At 41.1% G+C, this 15,793-nt stretch overlaps 2 protein-coding genes and 2 pseudogenes across 2 annotated transcripts; all 4 read left to right on the forward strand.

Annotated features, from left to right (window-relative positions):
* The first annotated feature begins 310 nt into the window (after window positions 1-310).
* LOC139407143 (protein unc-93 homolog A-like) lies at window positions 311-7,141 on the forward strand. Its single transcript, XM_071150610.1, has 8 exons — window positions 311-578; window positions 702-883; window positions 4,723-4,952; window positions 5,168-5,290; window positions 5,386-5,597; window positions 5,726-5,861; window positions 6,054-6,185; window positions 6,271-7,141. Exons 1-8 carry the CDS (start codon window positions 489-491, stop codon window positions 6,546-6,548), a joined length of 1,383 nt encoding a protein of 460 aa, XP_071006711.1. The 5' UTR covers window positions 311-488; the 3' UTR covers window positions 6,549-7,141.
* On the forward strand, window positions 7,065-12,666 carry LOC139408032 (protein unc-93 homolog A-like). The gene is made up of 9 exons (XM_071151863.1): window positions 7,065-7,135; window positions 7,610-7,712; window positions 8,000-8,181; window positions 10,921-11,150; window positions 11,357-11,482; window positions 11,597-11,808; window positions 11,888-12,023; window positions 12,124-12,255; window positions 12,371-12,666. Exons 1-9 carry the CDS (start codon window positions 7,065-7,067, stop codon window positions 12,664-12,666), a joined length of 1,488 nt encoding a protein of 495 aa, XP_071007964.1.
* A 285-nt stretch (window positions 12,667-12,951) lies between these two features.
* LOC139408033 (protein unc-93 homolog A-like) lies at window positions 12,952-13,742 on the forward strand (annotated as a pseudogene).
* A 446-nt stretch (window positions 13,743-14,188) lies between these two features.
* On the forward strand, window positions 14,189-15,688 carry LOC139408034 (protein unc-93 homolog A-like; annotated as a pseudogene).
* The last annotated feature ends 105 nt before the right edge of the window (window positions 15,689-15,793 follow it).

Raw genomic sequence — 15,793 nt, forward strand, 5'->3', positions numbered from 1 at the left:
CTCCCTAAATCCAGGAGTTGGGCTCAATCACAAACATTGGGATTTAAATTGAAACATTGAAGTTCAATTTTCAACTGACCCCAAACCTGTTACCAATAAAACACAGTTGCTAATATGCTAGGACAAAGAGGCAGTGGTCATTAGCTTTACTCATGTCTGCCATATCTGATCCAACAGGTCTAAACTACTGATACTGATAAAGTGGTGTAGGAAATAGTGAAAATAGAGAGGAGTTAAGGAAACGTCCCATATTGTCCTTTAATGATTGATAAGAATGCCTATTGATAAGAGCTCGTCATCAAAGCACTCCACATATTGAACATTTTATAGACTGGGATGAACTTTGTCCTTTACTCAGCCGGCTTAACTATATCAGCCACAGTGGTTAGCATGACACCTTGCCTTGACAATCCCTGACAACCATCTGGTGAAGCAGTAATCTGGAGTATACTTAGAGCCTAAACCTTAAGGTTTTCCAAGTTTCAGACATGATAGACCGAAATATGAAAAATGTTCTGGTTGTATCCATTGGATTTTTATCTCTGTTCACAGCATACGGAGGACTTCAGAGTTTACAGGTAGGAAACTCAACATACTATAGATCTTGGATGATTGGTCCTATCGAATTGCTTCAATGAAATTCAACACTTGAATTTCTGGCTCTGGAAAATTGATGGCACCATCTCTTTCCTGTGTTACAGAGCAGTCTGAATGCAGAGGACGGGATGGGGGTGACATCTCTCAGTGTTATCTATGCCTCCATCATCCTGTCCTCCATGTTCCTGCCACCCATTCTCATCAAAAACCTGGGCTGCAAATGGACTATTGTTGCCGGCATGGGCTGCTATGTGACCTATTCAATTGGAAACCTCTATCCAGGATGGTAACGCAAAACTGTCTAAATCCTCTTCAGACCTTTACTGTTACAGCTTTCTTCTTCATGATTGAAGCATGTACCTCCCTAGTACCCCAATGAGTAAAGTTGGTTTCACGTTTAAAAGTGTATTAGCCTCATGCACAGGGTACAGCAGGTGTAAAACAGTATAGTGAAATTCTTACTTGAGAGCTCTTTCCCAACAATACGCTTATAATAATAATAATAATAGAGATAATAGAAAATAAAATTAAAAACACACAAGAAGTACAATATAATTTGAAGAAGAACGAGAATGCAAGTACTGTGCCAGTACCTTATTCAATATGCAGGGGTACGTTTATACAGAAAAAGTGATTGGTAGTAAGATGTACACTGAGTGTACAAAACATTAGGACTTACCAGGTGAATCCAGGTGAAAGCTATGATTCCTTATTGATGTCACTTGTTAAATCCACTTCAATCAGTGTCGATCAGTGGTTCCCAATCTTACTATAGTCCCATACCCCTTTAAACATTCAACCTCCAGCTGCGTACCACCTCTAGCACCAGGGTCAGCGCACTCTCAAATGTTGTTTTTTGCTATCATTGTAAGCCTACCACACACATACTATACAATACATTTATTAAACATAAGAATGTGTGTGAGGTTGTCGTCACAACTCGGCTCCTGGGAAGTGACAAAGAGCTCTTATAGGACCAAGACACAAATAATAATATAATAATAATCAATAATTTTACTCTTTATTTAACCATCTTACATATAAAACCTTATTTGTTCATCGAAAATTGTGAATAACTCCCCACAGGTTAATGAGAAGGGTGTGCTTGCACATAACTCTGCAATGTTGGGTTGTATTGGAGAGTCTCAGTCTTAAAAGAATTCTCCACACACACGCCTATATGTAGTTTTCATGCTAGTGAGCGCCAAGAATCCACTCTCACATAGGTACGTGGTTGCAAAGAGTAACAGTGTCTTAACAGCGTGATTTGCCAAGGCAGGATACTTTGAGCGCAGCCCAATCCAGAAATCTGGCAGTGTACCGAAGTGGTGTCGGGAGCAACTGCTTGCACGGGCATTACCAATTTGCTGTCCCCTCAAAATAACTCAACACACAGCCATTAAAGTCTAAACCGCAGGCAACAAAAGTGAGTACACCCCTAAGTGAAAATGTCCAAATTGGGCCCAAAATATTTACAAAAATGTGAGGGGTGTACTCACCTTTGTGATATACTGTATATGTATATACAATATATATACATATATACGTGATGGTTTGTATAGACATTGACAGTATGTGGATAGAATATGTAGTATAACTGAAGAATAGGTGGATATAATAGTATATGTACAGCAATAGTTAAATAGGATGAGCCTTGACTAGAATACAGTATATACATATGAAGTGGAACAGTATGTAAACATTATTAAAGTGACCAGTGTTCCATGTCTACAGTTGAAGTCGGACGTTTACATACACTATAGCCAAATACATTTAAAAACTCAGTTTCACAATTCCTGACATTTAATCCTCATAAAAATTCCCTCTTTTAGGTCAGTTAGGATCACCACTATATTTCAAGAATGTGAAATGTCAGAATAATAGTAGAGAGAATGATTTATTTCAGCTTTTTCTTTTTTTCAGCCGTCCACAAGCTTCCCACAATAAATTGGGTGAATTTTGGCCCATTCCTCCTGACAGAGCTGGTGTAACCGAGTCAGGTTTGTAGGCCTCCTAGCTCGCACACGATTTTTCAGTTCTGCCCACAAATGTTCTATGGGATTGAGGTCAGGGCTTTGGGATGGCCACTCCAATACCTTGACTTTGTTGTTCTTAAGCTATAACTTTGGAAGTATGCTTGGGGTCATTGTCCATTTAGAAGACCCATTTGCGACCAAGCTTTAACTTCCTGACTGATGTCTTGAGATGTTAGTTCAATATATATATCCACATAATTTTCCATCCACATAATTTTCCATCCTCATGATGCCATCTATTTTGTGAAGTGCACCAGTCCCTCCTGCAGCAAAGCACCCCCACAACATGATGCTGCCACCCCCGTGCTTCATGGTTGGGATGGTGTTCTTCGGCTTGCAAGCCTCCCCCTTTTTCCTCCAAACATAACGATGGTCATTATGGCCAAACATAACTATTTTCATCAGACCAGAGGACATTTCTCCAAAAAGTACGATCTTTGTCCCCATGTGCAGTTGCAAAACGTAGTCTGGCTTTTTTATGGCGGTTTTGGGGCAGTGGCTTCTTCCTTGCTGAGCGGCCTTTCAGGTTATGTCGATTTAGGCCTCGTTTTACTGTGGATATAGATACTTTGTACCGGTTTCCTCCAGCATCTTCACAAGGTCCTTTGCTGTTGTTCTGGGATTGATTTGCACTTTTTACACCAAAGTACATTCATCTCTAGGAGACAGAACGCGTCTCCCTCCTGAGAGGTATGCCGGCTGCGTAGTCCCATGGTGTTCATTCTTGTGTACTATTATTTGTACAGATGAACGTGGTACCTTCAGGCATTTGGAAATTGCTCCCAAGGATGAACCAGACTTGTGGAGGTCTACAATTTTCTTGGCTGATTTCTTTTGATTTTCCCATGATGTCAAGCAAAGAGGCACTGAGTTTGAAGGTAGGCCTTGAAATACATCCATAGGTACACCTCCAATTGACTCAAATTATGTCAATTAGCCTATCAGAAGCTTCTAAAGCCATGACATCATTTTCTGGAATTTTCCAAGCTGTTTAAAGTCACAGTCAACTTAGTGTATGTAAACTGCTGACCCACTGGAATTGTGATAGAGTGAATTATATGTGAAATAATCTGTCTGTAAACAATTGTTGGAAAAATGACTTGTGTCATGTCCTAACCGACTTGCCAGAACTATAGTTTGCTAACAAGAAACTTGTGGAGTGGTTTAAAAACTAGTTTTAATGACTCCAACCTAAGTGTATGTAAACTTCCGACTTCAACTGCATGTACATAGGGCAGCAGCCTCTAAGATGCAGGGATGAGTAACTGGGTGGTAGCTGGCTAGTGACATTGACTATGTTATGGGCAGGGTAATGGGTGGTAGCTGGCTAGTGACATTGACTATGTTATGGGCAGGGTAATGGGTGGAGGCCGGTTAGTGATAGCTATTTAACAGTCTGATGGCCTTAAGATAGAAGCTGTTTTATCATTTTCTCTTAGTACTGAGCAAAAACTTAAAAGCAACATTTCCAATGATTTTTACTGAGTTACAGTTCATATAAGCAAATCAGTCAATTGAAATAAATAAATTAGGCCCTAATCTATGAATTTCACATGGAATCTTTTATTTCAACTCATTAAACATAGGACTAACACTTTACATGTTGCGTTTATATTTTTGTTCAGTATTTATATACTTATGGTAGTATACTAATGGTAATATATACATGTAAACGGGAGTAATAGTGACCAGTAGTAAGATAAATAGATATATACTAATGGTAATGAGTAATGACAATGAATAATCAATGAACAGCAGCATAATGGTCGTAATATATTGATTTTAGAAGCAGCGTAGGAGTGAGGGTGTGTGTGCATGTGGGTATAAGTGTGTGGCGTCAGTAATGAGTGTGTGAGTGAGGGTGAATGTGACTGTGTATTAACTTGTTATTACCAAGTAGAGTTGGGATTATTACTCTAATGCGAGTTAATAAAACAAATCATATGAGAGTGGTGTCCATTGACAAAGTTGTTTACACACATTGTATGAATCCTACCCTGGTCTGCTATGCTTCCTGGCCTGGCCTGTCAGTAGAGACTTAAGCTTACAAACAGTCTGATGCTAACCATATCAATCTGTCCTCGTCCAGGTATACTCTGATCCCCACCTCTGTGATCCTGGGTATGGGAGGGTCTCCACTCTGGTCTGCCAAGTGTACCCTTCTCACCATCAGCGGCAACCTGCAGGCCCCTAACGAAAACAAGGCGGCAGCGGATGTTATCAATAAGTACTTTGGCATATTCTTCCTGATATTCCAGTCTTCGGCTGTATGGGGAAACCTCATGTCGTCGTTGATATTCGGTTCAGATACAAATGGAAGTAAGAAGGAAGTGCACACATACACACACTTACGTACACATGCGCACACAGAACAAATGCAACTTGTTTGTGAAAGAAGTAACATTTAGAAGTTAAAGGCTAACTGTAGGCTAAAGTCAATCATGTGTAGTCTACATTTATGACACTTGTTCTTGCCCGACCGACCGACCATCCTCTATGGTACCATCTGTCATAATATCTTTATGTCCTCCTAGCTAACATCACCATGGAAGATCTACAATATTGTGGTGCAGGTGTGTGTGCTGATATCAATTCAAACTCCACGACCAAAAAACCAGCACAACAATTGGTTTGGACGCTAGTCGGCTGCTATATTGGTAAGAACGTATTATTGTTTCTCAGTGTTGTAGGTTGATGCTAGTGGAATGTTCTGCTGAGACTATGTTCAGTGTGTGTAACTGTTGTGTTTCAGGGGTGGGTGTGCTGGCCATGATCATAGTGGCAGTATTTCTGGATAACATAGACAGAGATCAGGCTCGGGAGTTCAGGGAAAAGAGGGAACCATTCTGGAGCACCTTCCTGGCCACGTTTACACTCCTGAAGGACAAGAGACTCGTCATTCTCATCCCTTTGACCATGTACAGTGGCTTTGAACAGAGTTTCCTCTCTGGTGAATACACAAAGGTGAGGTGACGACAAGACATATGGTTCATACTCTGCCGCTAGGAATCCAACATGGAAGAATTCTTAATCAACGTAAGAGTGGCTAAGAGTAATGCGTGTGACCTTCCTTTGGTGTGTTTCCATTGCAGAACTATGTGACCTGTGCATTAGGAATCCATTTTGTTGGATATGCAATGATATGTTTTGGAGCCGCAAATTCGTTATGTTCCTTTATGTTTGGGAGGTTGGCAGAATACACTGGAAGAGCCCCACTGTTTTGCTTGGGTAAGAAGAGCTTTCCAATAAAGACATTAACATTTTCATTGGTATACAGATGTGGATCTTAATTTGTCTGCCAGTTTGCTACAGCAGGAACATAATCCTGCAGCAACAGGACATGTGGATTCAAATTTTGATCCTACATCCGCAGCACACATATGTAAAGTCAGATTCACTCACTACTCACCTCTCTTACAGCTGCGGTGACCAACTTTTCCTGTATCCTGGCTCTGTTGTTCTGGAAGCCTCACCCAGACCAGCTGCCAGTGTTCTTTGTGTTTCCTGCCCTCTGGGGCCTGGCAGATGCTGTGTGGCAGACACAAACCAACTGTGAGTTGAGCTATCATTTATGTATTACATGTTAGGTACAATTTGTCCACAACTGAGGTAACAAGGGTTTTGTTCTTGTTTGCAGCACTGTACGGGGTTCTCTTCCCCAGACAAAAAGAGGCAGCATTCGCTAACTACCGTATGTGGGAATCACTGGGATTCGTTATAGCCTTCGCCTACAGTACCTTCATCTGTTTGGACATCAAGCTCTACATCCTCCTGGGAGTTCTGATCCTCTCCATGGTAACCTATTTGTGGGTGGAGTACCAAGAACGCAAGAATCCTACTCTTCCAGTGGAGGAGGGAGTATACGACACAGACTTCTCAAAGGAAAATCACATCCTCAATCAGACCAGCTTGTAGACAAGACGTGGATTTGTTATGTACAGTATGTGAGGGAATGATACCCAGTGAGAGAGATCTGGAGATCACCATTCTGCCACTGTCATTGCCAACCCCAATGGGAGACTTTTATAGTGTGACAAAATGAGAGGTTTTGTGGATCTCTATAAAATGTATTATTCTCACACCATCTTGACCCTGAATTATGTGTATTCATTTTCTCTGGTTGCACTTTTTATGCAGAATTCCTGTACAATTCAGATTTAAACTTCAACATTTGAATGTTATTTTTATGTCATGGCTGCTATGTTGAATTTAAATTCATTGTGTTATGCTAAACTGTAACTGAGAGTGGAATACAGTAGTGAGTCACTAATAAAGCAGATAACAAACGTTAATCTACCATGGAGTTAAAACTATTTAATAGCGAATTGTTCTGTAGTCCCAAGTCTTTGTGCCAACAATACGAGTGGTAAAGCACAGCAGGGTCATCACTAATAATAAAACTTCCCCTTACATAATTGTTTTTGGCTTACGATGAAACTACTCAGGGTGGCTCTGTGCTTCTTCAACCACAAGCAAATGTTCAATAAAAACAACACCTTTCAGTGAAAGACTTATGGTGTGCTTTGCTTATGATGGTGTCTGGAAATACAAAAAGAGAATGAATGTACAATTACTTCTCGAATCTCTCACTACTGCTATTTTTACAGTGATACATGCTCCTGTATTTATTACTGTATTCATTGTAGGGGTATTTTTTTAATACAACTCCAATGAAAAGCCCCACTTGGAACATCAAACTGTGACAAGGCACTCATTTTAATCATATGCCTGACTTACCACATTGCTTTATTAGGGCATAGAGCTGATTTAAAAGTGGTTTTACAAAACCACCCAATTAAAACATTGCATCAACTACACGATTCAATTAGTTGCGCATTACAGAAGAATTAAGTTCATAAATGACTAATTGACGTACTTCGGGGCCAAAGTGTAGCTACTCTGAGCTTATATTAGATTGCACACCATGAACTGCTGTATTGCCCCCTGACTCACAACCACTGTTGAATATCGACAAGCATAACCACGGAGAAAGTGGGCCGAAGTATGAAAAATGTCCTGGTTGTGTCCTTTGGATTCTTGCTGTTGTTTACTGCGACTGGAAGCCTTCTGAATCTACAGGTAAGTATTGGTAGAATTACACTGAGGCATGCATATACGCTAAACCAGATCATTATTTGAGCAACATCTGTTATTTTATTAGTAATGGTTGGAATCTCTAATTTGTTCTTGCTTATGACATTCACTTATGTAGACAAGGTCTTCAAATGCATCGTAATACTTTATACGTTTAAACAAATAGGTCTATCCCAGTCAATGTCATAACTATTACTGGTGTTTCCAGGACTGTTGTTCATAAAAGCTGTCTGAATAGACTTTGTTCCTCGTCTTTTACTACTACGTTACAGAGCAGTTTGAACACTGAAGAAGGAGTAGGTGTGGCCTCAGCAAGTGTGCAGTTTGCCTCCATCATTCTGTCTTCCATGTTTGTTGCCCCCTTGGTTATAAAATACCTGGGCTGCAAGTGGACCATTGTTGCTGCGATGGGATGCAATGTTGTGTACACAGTTGGCAACTTCTATCCAGGATGGTAAAGCTATTACTGAAAGATATGTAATACTATGTTATGTATGATGTGGCTTTGCTTTGTGACAAAATGTCCACACCTACACATTCCTAGCTTGTTACAAAATTATAGGCTCTCGGCTTATAATAAAAACTGATAACAAGATATGTTACTAGAGTTACATGACAACACAACAACACAACTGAGCTCTTTAGAAAGACAGTGCTGAGATTTATTGAACAGAGAAATGGTTACTGACAATGTCACGCCCTAACCCTCTATTTGGTTTGGTCAGGGTGTGCTGTCCCTGATTGAGAACCATACCCGAACCATTCCCTCCTTTTAAAAATGTTTTTACATTTTTATATTTTTTGAATTTTACCCCCTTTTCTCCCCAATTGTTAGTAGTCACTATCTTGTCTCATCGCTACAACTCCCGTACGGGCTAGGGAGAGATGAAGGTCGAAAGCCACGCGTCCCCCGAAACACAACCCAACCAAGCCGCACTGCTTCTTAACACAGAGCGCATCCAACCCGGAAGTGCTGGCCCGCCACAGGAGTCGCTAGCTTGCTGGCCCGCCACAGGAGTTGCCAGTGCGCGATGAGGCAAGGGTATCCCTACCGGCCAAGCCCTCCCTAACCCGGACGACGCTATGCCAATTGTGTGTTGCCCCACGGACCTCCCAGTCGCGGCCGACTGCGACAGAGCCTGGGCGCGAACCCAGAGTCTCTGGTGGCACAGTGGTCTAAGGCACTGCATCGCAGTGCTAGTGGTGCCACCAGAGACTCTGTGATGCTAGCACAGCGATGCAGTGCCTTAGACCACTGTACCACCCGGGAGGCCCTTTTCCCTCCTTTCTGTGTGGGAAGTTAACTTTGATTGTGGCACTTAGCCCTTAAGTTTCACGGTTGTTTTTGTATTGTTTATTGTTTTTGTCGGTGTCATCCTAATAAAAAGGAATATGTACGCTCACCACGCTGCGCTTTGGTCTACTTCATTCCACGGCCGTGACAGACAAAACATATAGTACATTGTCAGAAGTTTTAGAACACCTACTCATTCAAAGGCTTTTCTTTATTTTTTACTATTTTCTACATTGTAGAATAAAAGTGAATACATCAAAAATATAAAACACATTTGAAATCATGTAGTAAGCAAAAAGTGTTAAACAAATCAAAATATATGAGATTCTTCAAAGTAGCCACCCTTTGCGTGGTTGACAGCTTTGCACACTCTTGGCATTCTCTCAACCAGCTTCATCTGGAATGCTTTTCCAACAGTCTTGAAGGAGTTGCCACCTATGCTGAGCACTTGTTGGGTGCTTTTCCTTCACTTTGCGGTCCAACTCACCCTAAACCATCTCAATTGGGTTGAGGTCAGGTGATTGTGGAGGCCAGTCATCTGATGCAGCACTCCATCACTCTCCTTTTTGGTCAAATAGCGCTTACACAGCCTGGAGGTGTGTTGGGTCATTGTCCTGTTGAAAAACAAATGATAGTCCCACTAAGCGCAAACCAGATGGATATATATCGCTGCAGAATGCTGTGGTAGCCATGCTGGTTCAGTGTGCCTTGAATTCTAAATAAATCACAGACAGTGTCACCAGGAGAGCACCCCCACACCATTACACCTTCTCCTCCATGCTTCAAGGTGGGAATCACACATGCGGAGATCATCCGTTCACCTACTGTGCCTCACAAAGACACACCGGTTGGAACCAAAAATCTCAAATTTGGACTCATCAGACCAAACAACAGATTTCCACCAGTCTAATGTCCATTGCTTTTGTTTCTTGGCCCAAGCAAGTCTCTTATTATTGGGGTCCTTTAGTAGTGGTTTCTTTGCAGCAATTCGACCATAAAAGCCTGATTCACAGTCTCCTCTGAACAGTTGTTATTGAGATGTGTCTGTTACTTGAACTCTGTGAAGCCTTTATTTGGGCTGCAATTTCTGAGGCTGGTAACTCTAATGAACTTATCCTCTGCAGCAGCGGTAACTCTGGGTCTTCCTTTCCTGTGGAGGTCCTCATGAGAGCCAGTTTCATCATAGCGCTGGATGGTTTTTGCATCTGCACTTGAAGAAACTTTCAAACTTCTTGACATTTTCTGGATTGACTGGCCTTCATGTCCTAAAGTAATGATGAACTGTTGTTTCTCTTTGCTTATTTGAGCTGTTTTTGCCATAATATGGACTTGGTCTTTTACCAAATAGGGCTATTTTCTGTATACCACCCCTACCTTGTTACAACACAACTGATTGACTCAAACGCATTAAGGAAATAAATTTCACAAATTAACAAGGCACACTTGTTAATTGAAATGCATTCCAGGTGACTACCTCATGAAGCTGGTTGAGAGAATGCCAACAGTGTGCAAAACTGTCATCAAGGCAAAGGGTGATTACTTTGAAGAATCTAAAATACATTTTGATTTGTTTATCACTTTTTTGGTTACTACATGATCCATGTGTGTTATTTCATAGTTTTGATGTATTCACTATTATTCTACAATGTAGAAAATAGTAAAAATAAAGAAAAACCCTTGAATGAGTAGGTGTGTCCAAACTTTTAACTGGTACTGTACTTACAAATAAATATCACTAACATAGTAAATCATGTAAAGGTTCATCTGAAATGCCTTAGTGTCCTTTGCGTGACCCTAAACTGAAATTCCCATGCACCCCAATAGGACACACAACCCCTCTATCTAGTCTACTGATTGCTCACTGTACTGTATTATACTGCGCTGCCTTGTCTCTCTTAGGGAAACCCTGCTCCCTACTTCAATAATCCTTGGATTTGGGGAATCTCCTTTATGGTCAGCTACAAGCACCTATCTTACCATAAATGGTAGAAAACAAGCAGAGAAGGACAAAAAGAAGAACCAAGATGTGATAAACCAGTACTTTGGGATCTTGTTTCTGTTGTACCAGTCTTCAGCAGTCTGGGGAAATCTAATGTCCTCCATTGTCTTCGGGCAAGACTCAACCTCAGGTCAGTGTGACAATAATGGATTTCCACTGTAAAGAGGCAAAACGTGGCATGGTATACCTTATCTACAAAGCTACATCTTGTGTGTAATTCACAATATTGAATCATTTACACTATTGACTCTGTGTAAATGAGTCTGTGTCAGTGAGTTGTGCCTTTTCTCGCTACAAATTGTGTTTCATTGTGTTTACTACTGTATTTCTCTCCAGTCAACATCAGTGAGAGTGATCTACAGTTCTGTGGAGTGGGTAGCTGTGGCAACATCAGCGAGGCCCCAAGCAACTCCACCAGACCACCGGAGAGATTAGTGCACACTCTGATGGGCTGCTATGTTGGTGAGCCTACTTCCCAATGACAGCAGTACATCAGCTAAACAACTTACGATAGCCAAGCCAACATACAGTGTTTCATAATGCAGTTTTAATGAAGTTGTGTCTTGGTTTTTGCAGGTGTAGGTGTGCTGGCCATGCTCTTAGTGGCTGTGTTTCTGGATAACATTGACCGAGATATGACACTGGAGTTTAGAAGCAACAAGGAGCCATTCTGCAGCACTTTCTTGGCCACGTTTAAACAGCTAAACGATAGGCGTCAGGTGTTTTTGATCCCAGTCACTGCCTACATTGGTCTGGAGTTGGGTTTTCTCAATGGGGAGTACACCAAGGTACAGTACGTCTAATAACAATCCGATATTCCTTATAGATACTGTAAGGTACTGAAGTGATTCTGTTGACTTCTCGTAGGAATATGTGACCTGCGCTTTGGGACTACATTTTGTTGGATATGTAATGATTTGCTTTGGTGCCACAAGTTCCCTGTTTTCCTACGCGTTTGGGCGTCTGTCACAATATTCTGGACGGGTAGCTCTTTTCGCTTTGGGTAAGACTCAAGCTATATATTTTAGTGAGAGCTCTCGAACAATATCAATACGATAAGACTCATCACTGGCCATATAAATACTGTAATTTTCCTCTGGCAGCCACAACCACCCAGTTTACCTGTATCCTGGGTCTGTTGTTCTGGAGGCCTCACCCAGACCAGCTGCCAGTGTTTTTTGTGTTTCCTGCCCTCTGGGGCCTGGCAGACGCTGTGTGGCAGACACAAACCAATGGTGAGTTAGCTACTATATTTTTGCATTCAGATCCTTCCATAGAAACATAATACATTACAAGCAAAGCACAATTAAATATTTGAGCTTGATTAAATTCTCTTTATATATTTTTCAGCACTCTATGGTGTTCTCTTCCATGGCCAGAAAGAGGCAGCATTTGCCAACTATCGCCTATGGGAGGCTGTGGGATATGTAATAGCATTTGCTTGTAGCCGCTTTCTCTGTGTGAATACCAAGCTATACATCCTTATGGGAGTTCTTCTGCTCTCAGTGACACTTTGTTTTTCAGTGGAATATGGTGAATACATTAGCCCTACACCAAGTGAGGACAACACTAGCGATACAAAACTGGAGATAAAGAGCACAGAACTCAATGAGGATAATGATACAGAATGTGATAAAGTGTTGTAAACATTGTCAAATGTACTTAGCCACACTATGGCTATCAGCATGTGTGAGATTCCTTTTACAATAAAAATGATGTGAAACCCCATTCATAATATCCATGAAGTTTAATAAGGAACTTACTGTACTGAGGTAACTCATTAAATTCATTATTTATTACTGAGCAGATATTTAAGTATATGTCTGTTCCAGTCCAAAGGATCAATCTGTAAAAGTCTGCAAATGTGTCTGGATATAGAGGATTTCATAGATTCCTAGTGTTTTTGTCATTAACTGATCCACCGTTTGAGGAAAATGGGAAGAAATATGAAAAATGTGTGTGTTTCTTGTGGATTACTGCTGATGTTCACAACAACTGGAAGTCTCTAGAGCCTGCAGGTAAATATCCCATAACCAATTATATCATATGTCAGAGTCTTTGAAGGTGGTCAGTCAGTAGTACATCTGGAACTACTGAGACAAACCTAAGCTAAATAGGTTGTTTTTTTGTTCATAGGATTGCATTTAAAGTAAAGATATTCTGTTGTTAGTAAATTCCAAATGATGTTATATTTTTCAGAATAGTTTGAACTCTGAGGGAATGGGAGTTGCATCAGTCAGCATTGCCTATTCGTGCATTATCCTGTCCTCTAGGTTTCTCACACCAAGCCTTATACGATCCTTGGGCTGCAAATGGTCTATTTTGGCAGCTATGTGATCTACACAGTTGGAAGCTTCTTTCCAGAATGGTATGATGATCTTGCCCTCAGTGAGCCCAGGCATACAGTATGTCAATTCAATCTAATAAAGACTGTAAAGAGCTTTGTTTTGCAAAGAGCAGCTGCTTACTGAGCCGTTTTCTTTCAGGGCGAGCCTGATCCCAGTCTGTGATAATTTGTTTGGGAGGATCTCCACTGTGGTCTGCAGCCAGTAGATATCTCACCACTACAGGCAACCTGTAGGCAGAAGAAGACAAAACATAAAGTCAGGATGTAGTCAATCACTACTTTGGGATATTTTTCCTCTTGTACCAGTTGTCTTCTGTATGGGGAAATCTGATGTCATCCCTTATATTTGGGCAAGATACAAGCACAGATATCTAAACATTTTAACTACCTGTGCAGTGTTCATACATGTTATACGGCTTACCATAAAAACGGCCGACAAATAGATAAGTGATCAACTTCCCATAACGAGATTGTTACGCACGCCTCTTGGAGGGGGGAACGCAACACCCTGTTACACTCAACTCCCCGTGGAGTGAAAGAAGTGTGTGACTGTAGGTGTGGGTAAGGATGACAGAATTTTACCATTAACAGGGAATTTATTCCTTCACACGGTAATGTTGGGAAAAAGGGTTTGGACGGAACCAAAGAAAAAAAAGTTACAGTTAAAGAGACCCTTCTACCTTCCCCACCCACAACTTACCTAACTAGCACCAGCTGGCGCACTTACCAAAATACAGGGGGATGGTCCACCCAGGTCTTACCTAGTGTGCAAAGACAGAGTACATACTATGGGTATATGTATGCCTGCATGCCTCTTGCCTATGCACTCCCAAGGTGCCATCCCCTTCCCCCCTGGGAACAAATTAAACAGAATAATACAAACATAAGTAGACAATTCCAATAATCAAAAAGACTGTGTCCTATTGGCACACACATACCTCAGAAGCAGCGGCTACAAATTACTTAACAAAACCTGTCTGAGCAACAACCAACACAGACCATGCCAATAGGCTATCTCTGAGCAACAACCAACACAGACCATGCCAATAGGCTATCTCTGAGCAACCACCAACATCATAGGAGGACATACCTTATGTTCACCCCACTGTAACCGTATCAATCATATGTCAATCACTGAAACAATCCCCTCCTCTCGCGCTATACAAACATCACAGCAGAAATATCTACTGTATATTCTGCTGGTGTTAATCCTCTGGCAGTTATTCTGGTGGCTGCATTCCTGGATAACATAAACAGCAAACACAAACTGGACTCTAAGGGCAACAAAGCGCCCTTATGTACTGTTTTTCTTGACACATTCAAACAACTTTGAGATAAGAGACAAGTTCTTCTCCTCCTTTTGACCTCATACATTGATCTGTAGGTGGGTTTCCTTACTGGGGACTACACCAGTGTAAGTTACTACGCACATTTCTGAAACACATTCCTTAACGCTGACAATAGTAATTAAAACATATTTTAAAATCACTAAAACTAAGACATTTGTTTTGTTCAGAAAAACCCTGTATCTGACCACATTATGTACTTTTATTTTTTTGAGTTATGCCACATGTGCTTTGGGGATACGTTTTGTTGGCTATGTAATGATTTGCTTTGGTGCCACAGCTTCCCTATTCTCTATACTTTTTGTGAAGCTGTCACAATACATTGGAAGAGAAGCATTATTTCATTTGGTAAGGGGGGACAATGTAAACACCAGATGATACATTTTAACATATCAACAATCACTTTGATGATCCACATCTACTTACGTATTTGTGTAACTCTCTTCCAGCTTCAGTGACAAGCAGCCCTTATCCTGGGTCTGTTGTTCTGGAGGCCTCACCCAGACCAGCTGCCTGTGTTATTTGTGTTTCCTGCTCTCTGGGGCAATGCCGATGCTGTATGGCAGACACAAATCAAGGGTGAGTTACCCTTTTCCTGTAGTCATGATTGCCTGACCTTTAGTGTGTGACCAACTAGGTATTGAATCCAGGTCACCCACATGCCTCAAGACTGTTAGCCCTCTGAGCTAAAAAAAAAAAACAACCTGTGCTGTGCATTTATTCTGGAAGCTAACAGTTTTCAGACAAGGTTCCTGACCTGTCAATAGTTCACTGAGCCACCGATGTTATAACCTTTACCGGCTGTTCAGATGGAACAAAAAATGTAAGATTTCTTTCAATTTTTCAGCATTCTATGGAGTTATTTTTTATGACCAGAAGGAGGTAGCATTTGCTAACTATCGACTATGGGAGTCAGTTGGATTTGTAGCTCTTCATCCTGTCTGGAGTTCTACTTGTGGCAGTTGTACTCCATGATGGGGTGGAATTCAAACAGAGGAAAAAATTCTACACAGAGGGGGAAATTAAGTCCAAACCGTAGAGGGATATAACATTGACCTGACCACAGAAACTACAAGACTG

The sequence above is a fragment of the Oncorhynchus clarkii genome, chromosome 4 (genome assembly GCF_045791955.1).
Source record: "Oncorhynchus clarkii lewisi isolate Uvic-CL-2024 chromosome 4, UVic_Ocla_1.0, whole genome shotgun sequence".
NCBI classification, from domain to species: domain Eukaryota; kingdom Metazoa; phylum Chordata; class Actinopteri; order Salmoniformes; family Salmonidae; genus Oncorhynchus; species Oncorhynchus clarkii.